This window comes from Salmo salar, chromosome 20, assembly GCF_965601325.2.
Source record: "Salmo salar chromosome 20, fSalSal1, whole genome shotgun sequence".
NCBI lineage: Eukaryota > Metazoa > Chordata > Actinopteri > Salmoniformes > Salmonidae > Salmo > Salmo salar.
In genome coordinates, this window is record NC_138310.1 from 19,582,453 (window position 1) to 19,605,780 (window position 23,328).

The 23,328-nt window shown below is 43.9% G+C and overlaps 1 protein-coding gene across 1 annotated transcript in view; it reads right to left on the reverse strand.

Moving 5' to 3' along the window:
- Positions 1–32: 32 nt before the first annotated feature.
- The window catches only part of citb (citron rho-interacting serine/threonine kinase b), a 40,921-nt gene continuing 17,625 nt past the window's right edge, over positions 33–23,328 (reverse strand). Inside the window, exons 22-37 of the mRNA XM_014160390.3 lie at positions 21,561–21,734; positions 21,240–21,420; positions 20,896–20,984; positions 20,603–20,707; positions 20,324–20,493; positions 10,277–10,357; positions 9,979–10,114; positions 9,713–9,852; positions 9,500–9,592; positions 9,170–9,278; positions 8,639–8,767; positions 8,375–8,455; positions 8,121–8,199; positions 3,126–3,299; positions 2,215–2,506; positions 33–1,225 (exon numbers count right to left, since the gene is read on the reverse strand). Coding sequence (XP_014015865.2) covers positions 1,202–1,225; positions 2,215–2,506; positions 3,126–3,299; positions 8,121–8,199; positions 8,375–8,455; positions 8,639–8,767; positions 9,170–9,278; positions 9,500–9,592; positions 9,713–9,852; positions 9,979–10,114; positions 10,277–10,357; positions 20,324–20,493; positions 20,603–20,707; positions 20,896–20,984; positions 21,240–21,420; positions 21,561–21,734 — 2,057 coding nt within the window. The 3' untranslated portion in view covers positions 33–1,201. The remainder of the gene's footprint in view (positions 1,226–2,214; positions 2,507–3,125; positions 3,300–8,120; positions 8,200–8,374; positions 8,456–8,638; positions 8,768–9,169; positions 9,279–9,499; positions 9,593–9,712; positions 9,853–9,978; positions 10,115–10,276; positions 10,358–20,323; positions 20,494–20,602; positions 20,708–20,895; positions 20,985–21,239; positions 21,421–21,560; positions 21,735–23,328) is intronic.

Below are 23,328 nucleotides of genomic sequence, written 5' to 3' on the forward strand. Positions count from 1 at the left end.
TTAAAAAAGAAAAGGGCATCTTGACACATTGCCAGGGTAGCTCAATCATGTTTAATGTGTGTACATTTTTCAAAAATCAAGAAAACCTTTAGTTATTGTCTTGTATCGACGTATACTCATTGAATGCAAATTCGTGTGAATTCACGACAGAAAAACACAAACCCAAAAATCAAGGTAAAACTACTACTTCTGCTCTGAAATACTCATGCTCTTTGATGTGACAAATTAAGCTTTTTTTTTTGTTGTTGATTTGTTTGAAAAAGAAGCGATTTAAAACCCTGACAATTACTGGACTTCATAGATAGTTCACTGCACAGAAGTAAGAACAGGACATCTGTACCATAATAAGCAGCTGCAGACTCCAGAACAAGCTGAGGGCATGGTTAGCCAGCTCCACTGCCTGCTGTTTCAAATCAGACAAAGCTTATAGGCTTCTTATTCATCTTAGGTATAGTTAAACAACACAAGGAACACTTGTAGCAAAACATTTGTCTGTTAGAAAGTATGGTAAGATACGAGTTATTAAGCAATCATATGCAATTAGATATCAAAGTCCGTCTAGTCAAGAGGACCATACAAAGTTGATCCAAAAAGAAGACTGGTCATGTAGAAACAATGAATTTAGAATCCTGTTCAAAGTAAACCTCAAGTGAAAAGCTCATGTGCATTGCTCTCTTGGAACACGTTTTATTTAAACAGTACATGGGTTATTGAATGTTCGCATGATTGACCGGCCATAGAAAAGCAAAAACTACAGTATTGCATCTGGGATGATTGGATTTCGAGTCTCCCTGCAACATAATTTCTCTCCCTGCAACATCATTAGAAACACTTCCTTAAAAAATATAGACTTGGCTTTACCAGCCTATTATTCCCTTATCTATAAAAACTGGAACAACAATATTTACAACTTGATTTTAGTACTTATAAACAGTGTATCATAGATCCATAGGGTTTCCCTGCAAACGCTGCTCTGTTAAACAACCATTGCCATGAATACACATATCAGAAAGGAGATGATTGTCAAAGAAAATGTCCCCAGTGCAACAGTGTATGTGTTGGCAAATGGATCACGATTGCACTATATACAGGCGATGGGGAATGACTTGGTTTTCTGGTTGGTCTCCCCTCGATGGCATAGCCATGTGCAGAGTGAACAGAGGCTCACACAGCTCCTCTCCTAAGCCTCTCCTTGTGTCACTCACACAGAAGACTGGTCCCATACCTAAAATACAGAGAGAGCCATAGAAGATCAACTCTACTCATGTGGGTCATTCCACCAATTAGGTTCCTTTTGAGTAGTGTAACTTGGTGAAGAAAACAACTAATCTCCTTATTTTAACATTCTGTCATAAAGAGCACATTTTCAACTTAATTAAAATCAACATTTTCTCATCTCTGTAAAAATAAAAAATACTATTAAGTGCCTGTCAACAAGTAAGTGCTAAATAAAATAGCAGGTTTACGACTTCATCTAAATCTGCCATGAATGGAAGCTTGTGTGCAACAGGGAGGGGCGATAACCATTTGTTACAACATTTCTAGCCTATCTATGGGTAACAGGGTTGACGTGTTATGTTCGACCCACTCAGTTTTCCACCACAAAACACCAGGAAATGGCCAAAAACAGTAGAACTAACTCGTCTGCTTTTACACTATGATTTGACTATTAGATGTCCAATGTCTCTTTTAAAAAAAAAAAGTTTTATAATAATGAATAGTTTCACCATATTAAAATGAGCGTTCAGTTCACGTAACGGGGTTGACCTTAAAATGAATCACTAATAACATAATATAAATAATCTTCAGAATTGACTTCGTCAAAGCAACAAAATAACTAGGGCTTTACTATGATGGTGATAACTTGGAGAAATGTTAGGGTTAAGTGGGTTAAAATCTTCCTAGAAGTCAGTGTGTGCACAGCTGGCCATGTCAAAATGCTGAATTTTGACACTTTAGCAAGTCTATTCATATAAAAAAAAAAAAATCTATCTTAAAGGGCACTTTATTTAATATAACACGCTTTTACAATTATATATTTATGCACAATATCTACTTAAAATATTAATGGGACGCAAAAGGCACTCATTTCGTGGAATGACCCATGTAGTAATGGACTGTATTGAGTGTACCAGCTTCACAATCAATCCTAACATTTTTGACCAATTGATGTAATAGTGATGGAATTCCTAGTGTGGGCGTGTATGACTGTACCTTATTGACAGGGGTGAGCTGTGTGCGGCGGTCAGAGCCGGTGTGGAGACGTTGGTGGTCGTCAAACCTCCCAGGGGATCTCTCTCTGCGGCTGTCTAGTCTGGGGCCTGGGGACTTCTCTCTGTCCAGGGGGCGTGCTGGGGACTTGTCCCGCCGGAACTCGGTTCGGCCCTCCCGGTAGCGGTGTGGTGTGCTGGGCTCACGGTGAAGCCCCTCATGGCTGCCAGGGCCTGAGGCCAGACGCTTGGAGATGTGCTCTGTGTATGTGGGTGGACCTCTCTTACTGGGGCTGCTGTAGAGACGAGCAGAAGACAGATAAATGTATGGAGACAAATAAGCTGTTGTTGTTTCAGCTCGAATTAGAGAAAAGTCAGAGATAAAAAAAAACATGACCATACAGATTTGGGCTTTAATCGACAAAATAACAATGGCTGTGATACACTGAGCGAACAAAAAAAATAAGAACACCTTGCTAATATTGAGTTGCACCCATTTGCCCTCAGAGTACACAATCCATGTCTCAAGGATTAAAAATACTTCTTTAACCCGTCTCCTCCTCTTCATCTACATTGATTGTAGTGGATTTAAGTGACATCAATAAGGGATCATAGCTTTCACCTTGTCAGTCTGTCATGGACAGAGCATGTGTTCTTAATGTTTTGTACACTCGGTGTATATTTGGCTTCCAAGCTTTGCTAACAGCAATGCAAACTCAGAACAGTAGGTGGCACTGAAGCCCCTTTCAACATTTAGCACAAGACTTGTGACGCAGTGTATCTAGTATTCTGGAGTTTCCTTTGTTTACTTGTATGTGCATCTACTACCCTTCACCATAGATTTAGTTGATGGTCTAGTAGTTCCGGTCCATTAGCTAAAAGTTAGGGGTCTAGAACATGACAGAGAGAGCTCACCCGCGGCTGGAGCCGGTCCTCTGCAGCTCCCCAGACTCCCTGACCAGGTTGCCCTTGCAGCAGATAACCCGCAGCTTGTTCTGATAGGACGAGGCCAGGTAGATGGCCCCGGAGGAGATGGCTGGACCCAGGTAACGGGGGTTAGGGATGTCCAGATGGGCTAAAACTGGAGGGCTACACACAGGTACACAGACACAAGCCTCATTTATACCTGGTTCTAACATGCTTCCTTTGTCCTGATCTTATCCACATTGTGATTGTGCCCACACTGTAGCCGTTACATCTACACATGGTAGTAAAATGTGTCTCTTTATGCAACAGATATTCTTTCAAAATAATATTTGTGTTTATTTCACATAAAAATACATCCCCTCATGAATGGTCTACCATATAGCCAGTTAGACAGATTTGGACAGCAATGCAAAAAAAAAAAAAGGACAAATTCAAAATGAGACTACAAGGACAAAACTCTTGATGCTGCAATGATGAAAATATCTCATAAACCAAGAGAAGAATTGCTAAAAACTCAACCAAAGAAGAAAAACAACGCAACTGTCTTTTGCACCAAGTACACCGAGTGTTTGGAGAAATTGAAAGCAATCCTGAAAAAGCACTGCATATTCTGCAATCGCACACCACTTCAAGGAACCCCCACTGGTGGTCTATAAGCGTGATCGCAATATTGGAGATCTGGCCTGCCCCCTGACCCCACTCAAACACTCTTGACACCTATTCCAAATGGGAACTACAAATGTGGCTCATGCGCACAGTGCAATAGCACTATAAAAACATCCTTCTTCAGACACCCACATACAGGTCAGAAAATCCCTGTTAGGGGTATCTCATCACCTGTTCATGTGGAAAAGCCTACGCAGGACAAACGAAAAGACAATTAAAACAACGCCTAGCTGAACACCGCAGCTCAATCAGCTGTAAGAACATTGACTATCCAGTAGCAGCTCACTCTGTTGAAGCTAACCATCCCATCTCCTCCCTCAAATACACAGGCGTTGAGCATGTTGCTCTACCAAGGAGAGGAGGTAACATGGAGATCCTACTACGACAAAGGGAGGCTTACTGGATATATCCAATCTAAAAACATTGACCCCTAGTGGTCTGAATATTTACTTTGATCTCAGGCCTTTGTGAACAATTCTCTCTTTTATGAACAGTTTTATTAATTGATCTATTCTTTGTACAGCTTATCAGCGTACACCCAACATGTTCCCCCGTTGATGATGCTTCTTATGCATTATGGTTGAACCAAAAGATTACATGGAACAAAACAAATGAAATGAAATAGGAAACAATTAAATATGTGAAATTGAATTAAACAATAATGTATGTTGATGCTAATATTATGTACAATATTAAATTGTTTCCATATGATAACGATAGCCTAATATATTAAATATGCCATAAACTATAGTTTTTTAACAGTTTCACTCGATTCATTCTAATTGACTTAATAATTATGACACACCCTCACTATTATCGTTGGTTGCACTAATTGCTCTGTTTGTCTACATAACCTGGTTCAAGATTTCATGACATTACCCTGAAGAAGGCACAGTGATGCTGAAAGGTTGGTGATTTACCCAATAAATTACTGGGAGTCTATATATGGAATGTGACTCTCGCTTTAAGACGCATATTGATGCCATAAGGTAATAGTGTGACTTGTCAATGATTTTAGAGGGCAAGATAATGATGGCTTAAATGGTTTCACTGTCCAGATCTGTCTACACTTGTAAGATATCCAAACACAATGCTTTTTTGACTACCTCTAGATGTGGTCAGAAAGATCACAATCCGATCACAATGTGTCTTAATCGTTTACATCTGTCTGAAAATGTGAGCACAATCAGAATGTTGACAAGATCAGGACAAAGGATGCATTGTTAGAACCAGGTATAAACAGGGCTATAAATGCAGGGTTAGGATCAAGGCCTAGATTCAATCAGCTAGAGCATTAACCAACGTTAAACAGCGTTGGCCGACATCTGCATAAAATATGTTTTGGCGGTGTTGGACGTGTAACTGCTGTACGAGCTGGCAAATACCGTAGGTGAGCGGCTTCTTGTGTGTCACAAAACACCCCTTTCATTATTATTCCTACTGCGTTAAGACATCTCGGCTACGCGAAGCGAACGTATGTGCTCACATACTCCCCAAAGATCTTCGCTTGAAAAACGATAAACTGCAATATTACTGTTTGTCCCTCTTGAGCCATCGTAACAACAACATAGGAAGAAACACTTCCTCTAAATAGTCAGAATTCATTTAGATGTTTCTGCCAAGGTCTTTGTCGCGCAATTTTAACTAAGAGGTTTGGTTCAGTATTCTTAAGTGAAAAAATGTGCATGAAAACTAGTCGTCTCTTGTTGGATGACAACAAACACTTAATGTTTAGGAGTAGTACTGTTATGACAAGAAACACTCGGAGTAGCACTGTTGACCAATCACTGATGAAGGGGTGTAGATTTCGGCTACTAAAGTCTTTGCACGAACAGCCCCCCCAAAAACCTGCCAAAGACCAAAATGAACAAAAACGTCACAAAATGTTGTCATAACGCAGAAACTGTTTCGCTTTTAAAAGTTAAAAATGACACTAGGAAGTGTAGGCTCTATCGATTTTAGATATAATGTCAAACCATTGTTAGGCTAATGTATGTTTTCATGTTCATTTGGATGGGGGGGATTTATAGCCATTTATATCAGTATTATTCCAGTGTTTGAACTTTTTAAGCTTACTGTATGCTTCCCAGTAGAAACAGTTTGCGCATATATCATGGAAACATTTTAGTATGTTTTTTGTCTTTGGCAGGGTTTTTTTCCTGGTATTCATGCAAAATAAAAATATTGAGTCACAATTCGGTAGCCGAAGTCCATGCCCCTTCGTCAGTGATTGGTCAACAGTATGTGTCAGTGTGTGTGCATAAACAATCAATGCAGGTAGTCAGAGAAGCCATTTGATTAACTATTAGCAGTCTTGTTTAGCAGTCGTATGGCTTGGGGGTAGAAGCGGTTCAGGGTCCTGTGGGACGTTCTCACCACCCTCTTCCAGAAGGACAACCATCTCTGCAGCACTCCACCAATTAGGCCTTTATGGTAGAGTAGCCAGACGGAAGCCACCCCTCAGTAAAGGCACATGACAGCCCACTTGGATTTTGCCAAAAGGCGCCTAAAGACTCTCAGACCATGAGAAACAAGATTCTCTGGTCTGATGAAACCAAGATTGAACTCTTTGGCCTGAATGCCAAGCGTCACGTCTGGAGGAAACCTGGCACCATCCCTACGGTGATGCATGGTGGTGGCAGCATGCTGTGGGGATGTTTTTCAGCGGCAGGGACTGGGAGACTAGTCAGGATCGAGGGAAAGATGAATGGAGCAAAGTACAGAGAGATCTTTGATGAAAACCTGCTCCAGAGCGCTCAGGACCTCAGACTGGGCCGACAGTTCCCCTTCCAACAGGACAATGACCCTGAAGCACACAGCCAAGACTAAGAAGGAATGATTTCGGTACAAGTCTCTGAATGTCCTTGAGTGGCCCAGCCAGAGCCCGGACTTGAACCCGATCAAACATCTCTGGAGAGACCTGAAAATAGCTGTGCAATGACGCTCCCCATCCAACCTGACGAGCTTGAGAGGATCTGCTGAGAAGAATGGGAGAAACTCCCCAAATACAGGTTTGCCAAGCTTGTAGCGTCATAACCAAGAAGACTCAAGGCTATAATCACTGCCAAAGGTGCTTCAACAAGGTACTGAGAAAAGGGTCTGAATACTTGTTTTTTAGGTATTTTTTACCTGTTTTTGCTTTGTCATTATGGGGTATTGTGCATAGATTGATGAGGGGGAAAAACCAATTGAATCAATTTTAGAATAAGGCTGTAACGTAACAAAATGTGGAAAAAGTCAAGGGGTCTGAATACATTCCGAATGAACTGTATGTGTATTAAAATAGTAAAAAGTTAAGTATTTGGTCCCATAGTCATAGAACACAATGACTATATCAAGCTTGTGACTCATTTGTTGGATGCATTCGCTGTTTGCTTGGGTTGTGTTTCATATTATTTTGTGCCCAATATACATTCATGTTAAATAATGTATTATGGCATTTTGGGGTAACTTTTATTGTAAATAAGAATAGAACACTTCTACATTAATGTGAATGCTACAATGATTACGGATAATCCTGACTGAATTGTGAAAAATAATAACAAATATCATACACCCCCAAAAATGCTAACCTCCCCTGTTATTGTAATGGTGAGAGGTTAGCATGTCTTGGGGGTATGATATAAAATGCTAACCTCCCCTGTTATTGTAATGGTGAGAGGTTAGCATGTCTTGGGGGTATGATATTTGTGCGTCTGTAACTTTCTCACTCATCATTATTCACAATTCATTCAGGTCTATCCGCAATCATGGTAGCATCCACATTAATGTAGAAGTGTTGAGAAACATATTCTATTCTTATTTCCAATAAAAATGACTCCAAAATGACAACCCATGTGTGTGAGGTGTATACCTTCATTTCAAAGTAGATTTGTTTAAGACTACCAAGAAAAACTGTATGACCCTGATTTAGCCCACTGCAGTAAAAGGTTAAAAGGTTAACGCAAGCTGCTTGTGGATTTGACGGCTCCAGTTCCACCTCTGACACTGCCAAAACAACCGATGCGGATGTCAATCTGATTTCATCTAGCCCCAAGTCTGGAAATACAATACCCATCATTCAATTCAGAGAGTTGAGAGGAATTAATAACATCATGCTAAAATCAATAATGTCTGCCATTTAGCACAATGGATGAATAGAAAATGAAAATCAGACATGGGGGAACGTTATTGGAGATCACTTATCTATTGTTGTCTGTGTTCTTCTCAATTTGTGGCATTGATTGTGGTCACATAGGCCTACTCAGACATACTGATGCGTTTGTCAGGTGCAAGTTCTTATTGTGTGACTTTGTGTTTCGGCCGTTTTTTCTTTACCCGAGTGCAGCATGTCCCTGAACCTCGATCACATCCAAGGAGTTAAAGTATGTCACAAACAGGTAGGGCTCTCTGTAAGCTGTTCAAGACAGATAAGGAAAGGGTTACATTACAAAAGGCACGACATACACTACTGGTACTCAGATTCACATTTCTAGCAGTGTTCTTGTTCTGACAATACTACATCAAATCCACCACAACGCATACCACTTTGTCAGAACTGTACTATGTGAAGATACAGCTACTGTACACACCAAAGGCCAGGGGCAGACGACTCCATTTAATTTCTTCAGTGCGGCTCCTTCGTCCGTATGCGTCCACAAACACTCCAAACTCTGTGACACAACAATAGTCCTTAACTACTGTGTCGATGAATGTACCTTGGAATGTTTTACAATCATTCTGTGGTTGTGTGGGGAGCAATACAACTCTATTTTATGCGATATGTACAGTAAAACAGGTAATACAATATCACCACGGTAAGATTAATTTATTGCAAATATCAAGCCAGATCTCACCATGGAAGCAGAGCAAGTACTCCTCCTTCTGCTGAGTGCTGGTGACCTGCATTATGGAGATGGGGAAGCTGTGGCAGGAGGAAGCAAACACCGCCGATGCCAGCGACATGTCCTTCTTATCCAGGAACTCTACAAGGGCGACACAGTGTATAACACGCTCTCTGTCACAGATAGGGTGGCAGGTAGCCTAGTGGTTAAGAGCGTTAGACCTGTAACTGAAAGGTCACTGGTTCTAATCCTGAGCCGACTAGGTGAAAAATGTGTTGCTGTGCCCTTGAGCAAGGCACTTAACCCTAAATGCTCATGCAAGTTGTTCCGGATAAGCGCATCTGCTGAATGACTAAAATGTAAATCTAGGATCAGCATTAGATTAACCATGGAAATGATTTAGTGGCATCAACCTTTAACACGTGACTAGTAGAGTGGCTCATTTACATGTAGCATTTTTGGATTGGTCACATTTCAGTTTCTGGTATTCATGAGTTCCAGTGGGTTTACTGAGAGAAACAACCAACAAGGAAAACCACTAACCCTCCAGGACATACTGCTTCATCTCAATCTCATAGAACTTGTTGGTGCCGATGATGATGCTGTAGCTGGTCAGGTGGATGCAGCTGCAGGGCTCCAGAGTCTCTATCTCCTGATGGAGGAAGGAGGACGTTAGAGAACTAGCGAGGGAACACAACTGATGGACTGATAGGAGGAACAGACTTTTCTTCAGTTGCAGTTCAATATAAATGAGGTGCATGTCTAGTCACTGTGAGCTGTCTTGTGGGTCAATTTCATTTCCTCTGTTACCAGAAAGTGATGTGTTTATCGTTCCATCGGATCATTTGTTTCAACTTTTGAGGTGATACTCACCTTGCGAATGCAGAACTTGTTGAGATTGTCATTGTAACGCAGAATTGTAATCTTGTTAGGCATTGCTGCACAGATACAAGGCCCATTATCTATCTGTAGACAGACACATCCACAAAGTCAGTGACAGTTATGATAAGGGATAAGCATTTCTTCGGCCAAAGGATGACCAATTGAATCAATGCCCCCAAACCACTGAAAAACCACTAGACCTACTCTGCCTGCAGAGAAGAGGTGGCAGCCCTTGACCGTCTCAAAGATAAATGGTTCCAGTTCAGACTGGGCAGGCAGGTGGGACTGGGCCAGAGACTGCTTCACCTTTTTAATCTCCACCAGACACAGCGCTCTCTCATCCCCTACAGGCCAAACACAGACATTACCCCTCCCTTCAATTCTGTCTGACTGACAAAGAAATGAGACAGTTGACGATGTGCTGTATATATGTGCTGTTATCACTGATTGAGTCAAGTCGCCTTTCATACCAACAATCATCAGCAGCTTCTCATGCTCCTTCATGATGTGGATCTGGAAGACGGAGCCCAGGCCAGGGATGTGGGTCAGGGAGTTCTTGATCACATTCAGGGCGTACAGACCCTCCTCAGAGCCCACTAACACTATCTGTGAGAGGGGAAAGAACACACGTCACTTATAGTGCACTGTACACTGTGGGACTACATGAAGGGCATATGTTATCAACACACATGTAAAAGTGGTAAGGCGGAAGAAAAAACCCATCAACCCATACTACTCAAAAGTCTAGTTTGCTCTTCATTATATTACCTGGTCTGTGAGGGGGAGAGTACAGTTGATGTCAAGCCTGTCATCTCCCTCCAGCTTCAGCAGAGAGTTCCCAAGAAGTTTCTGGTGGACGGGAGACAGAAACACAGGGTCAGAAGGCTCACAGCTTCAGTATGGTGGGAGAGGCACAGTCGGGAAGCTGTCAGGCTTTGTATAGGAACAGAAAGAGGGTCTATATTAAGGTAGTTGGGTGGGTGCAGAAACAGGGTAATCAGGCAGAGTGAACAGGGGGTAGAGAGACTCCACAAAAGGGGTGTCAAACTCATTCCACGGAGGGCTGAGTTTCTGTGCGTTTTTGGTTTTTCCAATCAGCTAAAGACCTAGACAACCAGATGAGGGGAGTTCCTTACTAATTAGCGAACTTAATTCATCAACCAAGGATAAGGATGGAACGAAAACCCACGGACATCCGGCCCTCCGTGAAATGAGTTTGACACGGGCTCTACATGGTAAGAAGTGAAAGCTGATGGTACGACCGGACAGACCACTTGTCCTGGCTACAGGAAGGCCTATCGTGTGCATAGGGCTGGTTATATCACTGTAATAGGCTTTGTGATGAGTATGTTCACTCATCGTGAAAGTTGAACACCTCGCAAAACGTGACACATCTAACATTTGAGTAAAGATTATATACAGCGAAAAAGGCTATCCAATGATCTGATCACAATACATCTAATCAAAGATATTGAACCAAAGATAGTTGCCAGGTGCTACAACAATCAGACAATCACTCACAGTAAACACAACTTTGATAAGACAATAGAGGAAAGGATGTTGAGGACAACCAGCGTGTGGTCACAGCGTGAGGTGAACAGCAGGAAAGATGACCACGCACTCAAGACAAACATGCACAGAATTATTCTGTTTTGTCATTGTAAATGTTGTACTGTAATCGTAAATGTATTATAATTGTAATTGTGTGTATAAAGTGCCTGTGTGTCTGGTATCAACAGGAAAGCAGACAAAAGTAGCCTCGTTAGACTCTACCTGGACCAGAGGAGACAGAACCATCTGTTTTTTGGACACAGCAGCCTATGTGCAGTGACACCCCATGGGGCAGGCAGAATAGAGCAAATCAACAAAACATGCCCACATACAGGGACATACAGTATGACATGATGAAAAAGCAACAAACAGGAATGAGAGAGAGAGAAAGTGAGAGAGAGAAGAAGAGGGACAATTAACGCCACATATAAGAGACATCGTGGATTATTTATAAACCTTTACTACTGCAGTAAATGATTAAAAAACAAAACAATTCACAATTATTTATACAGATTTAATGGATGGATGCATTATACTCAGGGTCCTATCAAGCATACAAGTATGCTGTATCGAAGAAAAAATCTGATGGTAAATGTAAAGTATAACGCTCATACAGTAAAAATGCTGTTTTAACCTTTGATGAGTCAGACCTCAGGCATCTAAACAGAGCACCGACCTTAAAAGACAATAACCAGGGAAACAGGTCTATATATCCATCTGGTATTAATAACAGATATGTAATGTTTATTTATTTATTTTATTTCACCTTTTATTTAACCAGGTAGGCAAGTTGAGAACAAGTTCTCATTTACAGTTGCGACCTGGCCAAGATAAAGCAAAGCAGTTCGACAACATACAACAACACAGAGTTACACATGGAGTAAAACAAACATACAGTCAATAATACAGTAGAAGAATAAGTCTATATACAATGTGAGCAAATGAGGTGAGATAAGGGAGGTAAAGGCAAAAAAAAGGCCAGTGTGTCATGTCCTGGCAAGTAATAGGGGTTATTTTGTTATTGTACTTTGGTCAGGACGTGGCAGAGGGTATTTGTTTTATGTGGTTCGGGGTGGTTGTGTGTTTAGTGGTGTGTTTGATTTATTATTCCGGGTTTTGGGCACTGGTCTATGTATTTCTATGTTTAGTCTAGTTCTTTGTATTTCTATGTTTAGTTAATTGGGGATTGGACTCTCAATTGGAGGCAGGTGTTTTCTACTTGCCTCTGATTGAGGGTCCTATATATAGGTATGTGTTTGTTTTAGTGTTTTGTGGGAGATTGTGCTAGGTATAGCTTTGTTGCCTTACCGGCCTATTATCAGTCATTGTGTTTTGTTGTGTACGTGTTTGTTTTGGTTCACCTTCTTGTCCGTTCAAATAAAAAGAAGATGAGTGCACATTTCCCCGCTGCGTCTTGGTCCACTTTAACCTACGACAACCGTGACATAATCTCCCACCAACCAAGGACCAAGCAGCGGGGTAAGGAGCAACGGGATAATTATATGGACTATCGGGAGTTTTGGACGTGGGAGGAGATTTTGGCCGGAGAGGACCCATGGAGGAAGTCTGGTGATGACCGGGAACGCTACCGGGGAACATGGCTGGCTAGGAAGCCGGAGAGGCAGCTCCAATAAAAACATTTTGGGGGGGCACATGGGTAGGTTGGCTAGGCCAGGCAGTGGACCTAAGCCAGCTCCCAGTGCTTTTTATGGGGAACAGGTGGAGAAGAGAGCGCCGGAATATGCGGAAGTGCGCACGATTTCGCCCATGTGCACGCACAGTCCGGTGCGAGTGATCCCAGCCCCTCGCAAGTGCCGTGCTAGAGTGGGCATCCAGCCTGGAAGGAGGATGCCTGCGCAGCACATCTGGCCACCGGTGCGCCTCCTAGGTCCAGGCTACCCTACGCCCGCTCTACGCACGGCAACCATCAGGCCCCTGCACAGCCCAGTTCGCCCTGTACCAGCACTCCGCTCGTACGGGGCTACTAGTTCCATCCAGCCAGGACGGGTTGTGCAGGAGGTGCGATCGAGACCGCCTGTGCGCCTCCATGGTCCGGTATATCCACAGCCAGCATCACGCACCAGGCCTCCAGTGTGTCAGCCCAGTCCAACTCAGCCTGTTCCCACTCCCCGCACTAGCCCTGAAGTGCGTGTCCCCAAACTGGCACATCCAGTACCAGCACCACGCATCAGGCTTCCAGTGCGTCAGCCCAGTCCAACTCGGCCGGTTCCTGCTCACCGCACTAGCCCAGAGGTGCGTGTCCCCAGGCTGGTAACTCCACTACCAGCCCCACGCATCAGGCTTCCAGTGCGTCAGCCCAGTCCCGAGTGTCCGGCAACAGTACCTCGTCCAGAGTGTCCGGCAACAGTACCTCGTCCAGAGTGTCCGGCAACAGTACCTCGTCCAGAGTGTCCGGCAACAGTACCTCGTCCAGAGTGTCCGGCAACAGTACCTTGTCCAGAGTGTCCGGCAACAGTGCCTCGTCCAGAGTGTCCGGCAACAGTGCCTCGTCCAGAGTGTCCGGCAACAGTGCCTCGTCCAGAGTGTCCGGCAACAGTGCCTCGTCCAGAGTGTCCGGCAACAGTGTCTAGTCCGGCACCGAGTGAAATGGCCTACTGTCCGGCACCGAGTGAGTCTGCCTACAGTCCGGCACCGAGTGAGTCTGCCTACAGTCCGGAACCGAGTGAGTCTGCCTACAGTCTGGCACCGAGTGAGTCTGCCTACAGTCCGGCACCGAGTGAGTCTGCCTACAGTCCGGCACCGAGTGAGTCTGCCTACAGTCCGGAACCGAGTGAGTCTGCCTACAGTCCGGCACCGAGTGAGTCTGCCTACAGTCCGGAACCGAGTGAGTCTGCCTACAGTCCGGAACCGAGTGAGTCTGCCTACAGTCCGGCACCGAGTGAGTCTGCCTACAGTCCGGAACCGAGTGAGTCTGCCTACAGTCCGGAACCGAGTGAGTCTGCCTACAGTCCGGCACCGAGTGAGTCTGCCTACAGTCCGGAACCGAGTGAGTCTGCCTACAGTCCGGCACCGAGTGAGTCTGCCTACAGTCCGGCACCGAGTGAGTCTGCCTACAGTCCGGCACCGAGTGAGTCTGCCTACAGTCCGGCACCGAGTGAGTCTGCCTACAGTCCGGCACCGAGTGAGTCTGCCTACAGTCTGGCACCGAGTGAGTCTGCCTACAGTCTGGCACCGAGTGAGTCTGCCTACAGTCCGGCACCGAGTGAGTCTGCCTACAGTCCGGCACCGAGTGAGTCTGCCTACAGTCCGGAACCGAGTGAGTCTGCCTACAGTCCGGCACCGAGTGAGTCTGCCTACAGTCCGGAACCGAGTGAGTCTGCCTACAGTCCGGCACCGAGTGAGTCTGCCTACAGTCTGGCACCGAGTGAGTCTGCCTACAGTCCGGAACCGAGTGAGTCTGCCTACAGTCCGGAACCGAGTGAGTCTGCCTACAGTCCGGCACCGAGTGAGTCTGCCTACAGTCCGGAACCGAGTGAGTCTGCCTACAGTCTGGCACCGAGTGAGTCTGCCTACAGTCCGGCACCGAGTGAGTCTGCCTACAGTCCGGCACCGAGTGAGTCTGCCTACAGTCCGGAACCGAGTGAGTCTGCCTACAGTCCGGCACCAAGTGAGTCTGCCTACAGTCCGGAACCGAGTGAGTCTGCCTACAGTCCGGCACCAAGTGAGTCTGCCTACAGTCCGGAACCGGGCGAGTCTGCCTACAGTCTGGAGCTTCCAGAGTCGGCTTACAGTCCGGAGCTTCCAGAGATGCTCTACAGCCCTGAGCATTCAGCAGGGGTGGACAGGTTGGGTGGGGGAAGTAGACCTGAGCCTGAGCCACCTCCAGTATAGGTGGGTTGGGGGGGGGGGGGGGGGGGGGTGTAGCACAGGAGCCGTCGTTGACGGCAGCCACCCTCCCTTACCTCCCTTTAGTTAGGGGTTTATTTTTTGTGTTTTTTGTTGAGGTGCATACAGGGTCTGCACCTTTGGGGGGGGGGGGTAATGTCACGTCCTGACCAGTAATAGGGGTTATTTTGTTATTGTAGTTTGGTCAGGACGTGGCAGAGGGTATTTGTTTTATGTGGTTTGGGGTGGTTGTGTGTTTTAGTGGTGTGTTTGATTTATTATTCCGGGTTTTGGGCACTGGTCTATGTTTATGTATTTCTATGTTTAGTCTAGTTCTTTGTATTTCTATGTTTAGTTAATTGGGGATTGGACTCTCAATTGGAGGCAGGTGTTTTCTAGTTGCCTCTGATTGAGGGTCCTATATATAGGTATGTGTTTGTTTTAGTGTTTTGTGGGAGATTGTGCTAGGTATAGCTTTGTTGCCTTACCGGCCTGTTATCAGTCGTTGTGTTTTGTTGTGTACGTGTTTGTTTTGGTTCACCTTCTTGTCCGTTTAAATAAAAAGAAGATGAGTGCACATTTCCCCGCTGCGTCTTGGTCCACTTTAACCTACGACAACTGTGACACATGGTGGCAAAGTAAATACAATATAGCAAGTAAAACACTGGAATGGTAGATTTGTAGTAGAAGAAAGTGCAAAGTAGAAATAGAAATAATGGGGTGCAAAGGAGCAAAATAAATAAATAAATACAGTAGGGGAAGAGGTAGTTGTCTGTGCTAAATTATAGATGGGCTATGTACAGGTGCAGTGATCTGTGAGCTGCTCTGACAGCTGGTGCTTAAAGCTAGTGAGGGAGATACGTGTTTCTAGTTTCAGAGATTTTTGTAGTTCGTTCCAGTCATTGGCAGCAGAGAACTGGAAGGGGAGACGGCCAAAGGAGGAATTGGCTTTGGGGGTGACCAGAGAGATATACCTGCTGGAGCGCGTGCTGTATGTATGTGAAAGCTGAATGAGGACTGACACTTTCCACCATTTACCAAACTCTTATAGTTAACAATAAGTTATCTCTTGCACAACCAGGATGTGGACATGAAGCTAGGAAGGTGAAGGTAGGGTTGTGGTTGAGGATAGGGTTAGGGATGAGGCTAGGGTTAGGGTTGAACTGGGATGTGGACATGAAGCTAGGATTAGGGTTGAACATGGATGTGGACATGAAGCTAGGATAAGAGTTGAACTGGGATGTGGACATAGGGTTAGGGTTGAACTGGGATGTGGACATGAAGCTAGGATTAGGTTTGAACTGGGATGTGGACATATGGTTAGGGTTGAACTGGGATGTGGACATGAAGCTAGGGTTAGGGTTGAACATGGATGTGGACATAAAGCTAGGGTTAGGGTTGAACTGGGATGTGGACATGAAGCTAATGTTAGAGTTGAACCGGGATGTGGACATGAAGCTAGGATTAGGGTTGAACTGGGATGTGGACATAGGGTTAGGGTTGAACTGGGATGTGGACATGAAGCTAGGGTTAGGGTTGAACTGGGATGTGGACATGAAGCTAGGGTTAGGTTGAACCGGGATGTGGACATGAAGCTAGGGTTAGGGTTGAACATGGATGTGGACATAAAGCTAGGATTATGGTTGAACCGGGATGTGGACATGAAGCTAGGGTTAGGGTTGAACTGGGATGTGGACATGAAGCTAGGATTAGGGTTGAAACTGGGATGTGGACATAGGGTTAGGGTTGAACTGGGATGTGGACATAGGGTTAGGGTTGAACTGGGATGTGGACATGAAGCTAGGGTTAGGGTTGAACCGGGATGTGGACATAAAGCTAGGGTTAGAGTTGAACTGGGATGTGGACATGAAGCTAGGATTAGGGTTGAACTGGGATGTTGACATAGGGTTAGGGTTGAACTGGGATGTGGACATGAAGCTAGGGTTAGGGTTGAACATGGATGTGGACATAAAGCTAGGGTTAGAGTTGAACATGGATGTGGACATAAAGCTAGGATTAGGGTTGAACCGGGATGTGGACATGAAGCTAGGGTTAGGGTTGAACTGGGATGTGGACATGAAGCTAGGGTTAGGGTTGAACATGGATGTGGACATAAAGCTAGGGTTAGGGTTGAACATGGATGTGGACATAAAGCTAGAATTAGGGTTGAACCGGGATGTGGACATGAAGCTAGGGTTAGGGTTGAACTGGGATGTGGACATAGGGTTAGGGTTGAACTGGGATGTGGACATGAAGCTAGGGTTAGGGTTGAACATGGATGTGGACATAAAGCTAGGGTTAGGGTTGAACATGGATGTGGACATAAAGCTAGGATTAGGACTGAACATGGATGTGGACATAAAGCTAGGGTTAGGGTTGAACATGGATGTGGACATAAAGCTAGGGTTAGGGTTGAACCGGGATGTGGACATAAAGCTAGGGTTAGAGTTGAACTGGGATGTGGACATGAAGCTAGGGTTAGGGTTGAACCGGGATGTGGACATAAAGCTAGGGTTAGAGTTGAACTGGGATGTGGACATGAAGCTAGGGTTAGGGTTGTGGTTGTGGTTGAGGATAGGGTTAGGATGAACATGAATGTGGACATGAAGCTAGGGTTAGTTTGAACCGGGATGTGGACATGAAGCTAATGTTAGAGTTGCACCGGGATGTGGACATGAAGCTAGGGTTAGGGTTGAACTGGGATGTGGACATGAAGTTAGGGTTAGGGTTGAACTGGGATATGGACATGAAGCTAGGGTTAGGGTTGAACTGGGATGTGGACATGAAGCTAGAGTTATTGTTAGCGTTAGGGTTAAGGCTGCGGTTAGGTTAGGGCTAGGCAGTGCTGTAAAGTACTTCAGTAAAAATACTTTAAAGTACTACTTAATTGTACTGAACAAAAATATAAACACAACATGTAAAGTGTTGGTCCCATGTTTCATGAGCTGAAATAAAAGATCACAGAAATGTTTCATATGCACAGTAAGCGTATTTCTCTCAAATTCTGTGCACAAATTTGTTTTCATCCCTGTTAGTGAGCATTTCTCCTTTGCCAAGATAATCCATCCACCTGACAGGTGTGGCATATCAAGAAGCTCATTAAACAGCATGATCATCACACAGGTGCACCTTGTGCTGGGGACAATAATAGGTCACTCTAAAATGTGCAGTTTTGTCACACAACACAATGCCACAGATGTATCAAGTTTTGTGGGAGAATGCCATTGCCATGCTGACTGCAAGAATGTCCACCAGAGCTTTTGTCAGATAATTGAATGTTCATTTCTCTACCATAAGCCGCCTCCAACGTCATTTTAGAGAATTAATTTGGCAGTACGTCCAACCGGCCTCACAACCGCAGACTACGTGTATGGCATATTTGGGCTAGCGGTTTGCTGATGTCAACGTTGTGAACAGAGTGCCCCACGGTGGCGGTGGGGCTATGGTATTGGCAGGAATAAGCTACGGACAATGAATAGAATACAATTTTATCGATGGTAATTTAAATGCACAGAGATACCATGACGAGATCCTGAGACCCATTGTCGTGTCATTCATCCGCCGGCATCACCTCATGTTTCAGCATGATAATGCATGGCCCCATGTCGCAAGGATCTGTATTCAATTCCTGGAAACTGAAAATGTCATGGCCTGCGAAGGAGATGTGTCACGCTGCATGAGGCAAATGGTGGTCACACCAGATACTGAGTGGTTTTCTGATCCACGCCCCTACCTTTTTTTTAAGGTATCTGTGACCATCAGGTGCATATCTGTATTCCCAGTCATGTGAAATCCATTGACGAGGGCCAAATTAACTTATTTCAATTGGCTGATTTCCTTATACAGTATGAACTGTACCTCAGTGACAACTTTGAAATAGTTGCATGTTGCATTTACATTTTTGTTCAGTACAGTTTTTGGGGGTATCTGTACTTTACTTTACTATTTATAGTTTTGACAACTTTTACTTTTACTTCACTACATTCCTAAAGAAAATAACAAACTTTCTACTCCATACATTTTCCCTGACACCCAAAAGTACTCGTTACATTTTGAGTTCTTAGCAGGAGAGAAACATTTTCCAATTCACGCACATATCAAGACATCATCCCTGGTCATCCCTACTGCCTCTGATCTGGCAGACTCACTAAACACAAATGCTTCGTTTGTAGTGTTGGAGTGTGCCCTTGGCTATCCATAAATAAATAAAAAACAAGAAAATGGTGCCTTCTGGTTTGCTTAAACCAGTTAAATGTAACTAAATGTATTCGAAATGTAATTATGTATCATAAGAGGGCCATAAAAAACAACTAGTAATGCTGTATATTCAATGAAAGGTTAAAATCTCACCTTTCTGGTAAAAATAGTTCTCAGTTGCTGAGGTGTAGTCACTTTTAAGGACAAAAACTCAAGTCCACAGTACAAATATGATAAAAAAAATTGGCAAATATTAAATATTTTATACAATGTATTTCCTATTCAAAAAAACTGTATGAATAAGACTTGAAATGATTTATCTGGTTTGTAAATATAGCATAATCAAATGATAAAATGACTAACTATAAGACTTCACCTTCCTTATAACTGTACAATACATATTTGCATGTTTAGGGTTAGAGAAAATGTGCATATTTTCTAAAGTGAGACGTTCGTTGTGAACAGAGCTCTAGCTTGACTTCCTGAGCTCGTTAGGAACTCTCCTTTCATCTCATATTAATCTTGTCCATCTGTGACAAACAGAAAGTGTTTTTTGTTTAAAATCTAATAATTATTTGGATTAATCGCTATAAATCGATCTACCGTGATGACACCACTCTCTAATGCTGCACTACGATGTAATGATTGCAGGCATGTGCTTTGTCAGTGGCTGTGATGTAGGGTTCGGCCAGGAGTTGATGGACAGTCGAAAGAGTGAATGAAATGGTCGGAGGGACATCCATCCCAGCTTCAAGTGTTTTCAGATTTCACATCCTATGTCACACAGGCTCAGAAAATATACTTGGTGTCCATGGGAACAAAGGCTATTTCTCAATGCAACCTAGTTCAATCTACGGTGTCCAGAGATCGATTTATAAGCAAAAATGTCGGTCAGAACCGGTACCAAGAGGATTTATAAGGAATTTTAATTAATTATACTTTTACTTTTAATACTTAAGTATATTTTAGCAATAACATTTACTTTTAATACTTAAGTATATATAAAACCAAATACTTTTAGACACTTCCACAAGTAGTATTTTACTGGGTGACTTTTACTTGAGTCATTTTCTATCAAGGTATCTTTACTTTTACTCAAGTATGACAATTGGGTACTTATTCCAGCACTGGGGCTAGGGTAAGGTTTAGGGTTGTGCGTATGTGTGTCAGTAAGTAATTCTACTAATTTAACTCCATAGTGGTGAGTACTGTGGTACTCACTGCATCTGCCTCAGCCTTCTCCCGAGATGCTCGCCCCCCTGCCACCACAGACTCCAGCACGGCCACCCAACGCTGCTTGTCTGGGAAACTGGGAGCCATGAAGTACAGAGTCTGTCCAGGCCAGCACGACGTGTGGGGGTGAGACTCCAGCTTCAGCACATATGGCACATCTACACACATCACAGCACAGTGAGGGAACGAGGGGAACAGGTCATTTCTAAGCACAGATCATGATACTACTAATAAGTTAATAATAAGTCGGACACAAGTTTGGTGTACCTGACTTTGCTGTGTTGGGCAGCTCAGACGCCCCGACAGCCCCGTGCACCATCACCTCTCCATCAGACAGACACAGCTCAAACTCATCCAGTGGCTTCACTGAGTCTGAACAACACAAACAGAGGGAAATCAACATTCCCTAAGAAATACACAGACTAAAAGGCACCAACTGGCAGCAATCAAGAACACTGTAAGCTAAAGGAAATAAGAATGAATTGTTACCAAAAAAATAGAAAATAGTTCAACCTATTTCATAATCATATGTACTGTAGGGACAGGAAAGGGAGTGAGACCTTCTCTGGGCTCTGTTTCATAGATGGTCACCTTGGTCCCATCCAGCACCACATACTTCCTCTCCCAGCCCTGGCCACGCTTCCCATTCCTACAGAACAAACATGTCTGTCACTGGGCCAGCAGCATAGACCATCACAGAGATAGTCAATGTCTAGAACAGATGAGGATAATACTGTAGCCTACAACTATACTTTAGTACTAAAGAAACATCTCAGATCAAATCAAATACAGTATGAGGGATTAGCAATCAGTCTAAATGCAATCAACTTGAAGGGTAGGCAGACAGGCAGTGTTGATCTATAGTATGGTCCTATTAGTCACACACCAGAGTTAACAGACCCACCTGGGCTGCTTCATCCACCCCTCCAGGCGAACATGTCCGCTGGCCTCTTTGAGCTGCAGGCCAGGGGAGCTGCCTTTGTCCCGGCACAGCGCCTCAGCCATGTGCAGGGCACAGTCCCCAGGCAGGCCGCACGTGGCAGGAAGGCAGGGGGAGCATTTTGGATGGCACAAAGCATGACATTCTGAAGGAGAGAAGAAAACTGTTCAAACTAGGAATGCCAGAATCACACTACTGTATGAGCCGCCCTTCTGAAAAAGCCTTGCTCAACAGAAATGTGCCTGATCATTGTGATGGGGAGTGGATGGTTGGAACGTAACATACCGACACAGGTGGCTGCCTGGCGACCAAAGTGCACGGTATCCAGGCACACAGTACACTTGGCAGCCCTCATGTTGAGTCCCACGGTGAAGCGGTGAGGGGTGTTGTGGTGAATGCTCTCCCTCTGCCTCCCCCTCTCCCTGTCCCTCTGACTGTCCTTCATGCGATGGCCATACTCTGAACACAGCCAGGAAAGACAGTGAGGAGGGACAGTATCTATAGCAACCACAATTATCGTTTTTTTTTTCAACAACAAAAGAATCCGTTGCACCGTGCCATGTCAGTTGTGCAAGTGAGGCAACGAAAAGGAAGCATTACCAACATAATGTTAAAATGTTAAAGATAAGAGGATCTGAAATGAAAAGGTAAATCATATTTGATCCCATCATTCACCAGTGATCAGTTCATAACTGGAACTTAACGCATGCATCCAGGAATCTTCTCATTGAGGGAACAGGATGAATATGTTCCAACCAGTGGAGGCTGCTGAGAGGAGGACGGCTCATAAGAATGGCTGGAACGGAGTGAATGGAATGGCATTAAACACATAGAAACCAAGTGTTTGATATATTTGATAACGACCCACTTATTCCGCTCCAGCCATTACCACGAGCCTGTCCTCCCCAATTAAGGTGCCACCAACCTCCTGTGGTTTCTACATTGCGGTATAAGGTGAAAAGCTGAAAAGAAAACCCCCCCTCTGTAAGGTGTGCAGGTCTGGGTTGCAGTGGTTCAAGGTGCAGGGCAGATAGCTGCCTGAGAGTCAATGGATTGGCGTGTTGGCAAACAGAAGTAAAGGCAATTGCTTCAGATTTCCAAAGCTGTGCACTTAGAGGGAGGAAAGTTTAGCTCAAAAACAGAGAACTATGGAAATGTTTTCAGTCTCATTTCTCCAAGTAGAATACAGACACATACACTGTGTCACAAACACATAATGGCTTTTTTAACATGATATGTTAATTTTATGTTAGCTGGTAATGTCGAATCAACCAATATGCTGGTTTGAATTACATTTCTACAATGATTTACCTGACGCAAGCCAGGAATGAAAATGTCTTTATGATTTATGTACAGTACCAGTCAAAAGTTTGGACACACCTACTCCTTCAAGGGTTTTTCTGAATTTGTGCTATTTTCTAAATTGTAATGTTACCGTGTTAAAGAAATCTAAATATATTTTATATTTGAGATTCTTCAAAGTAGCCACCCTTTGTCTTGATGACAGCTTTGCACACTCTTGGAATTCTCTCAACCAGCTTCATAAGGTAGTCACCTGGAATGCATTTCAATTAACAGGTGTGCCTTGTTAAAGTTAATTTGTGGAATTTCTTTCCTTCTTAATGCGTTTGAGCCAATCAGTTGTGTTGTGACAAGGTAGGGGTGGTATACAGAAGATAGCTCTATGTGGTAAAAGACCAAGTCCATATTATGGCAAGAACAGCTCTAATAAGTAAAGAGAAACGACAGTCCATCATTACTTTAAGACATGAAGGTCAGTCAATACGGAAAATTTCAAGAACTTTGAATGTTTCTTCAAGTACAGTCACAAAAACCATCAACCGCTATGATGAAACTGTCTCTCATGAGGACCACCACAGGAAAGGAAGAGCCAGAGTTACCTTTGCTGGAGAGGATAAGTTCATTAGAGTTAACTGCACCTCAGATTGCAACCCAAATAAATGCTTCACAGAGTTCAAGTAACAGACTCAACATCAACTGTTCAGAGGAGACTGTGTGAATCAGGCCTTCATGGTCAAATTGCTGCAAAGAA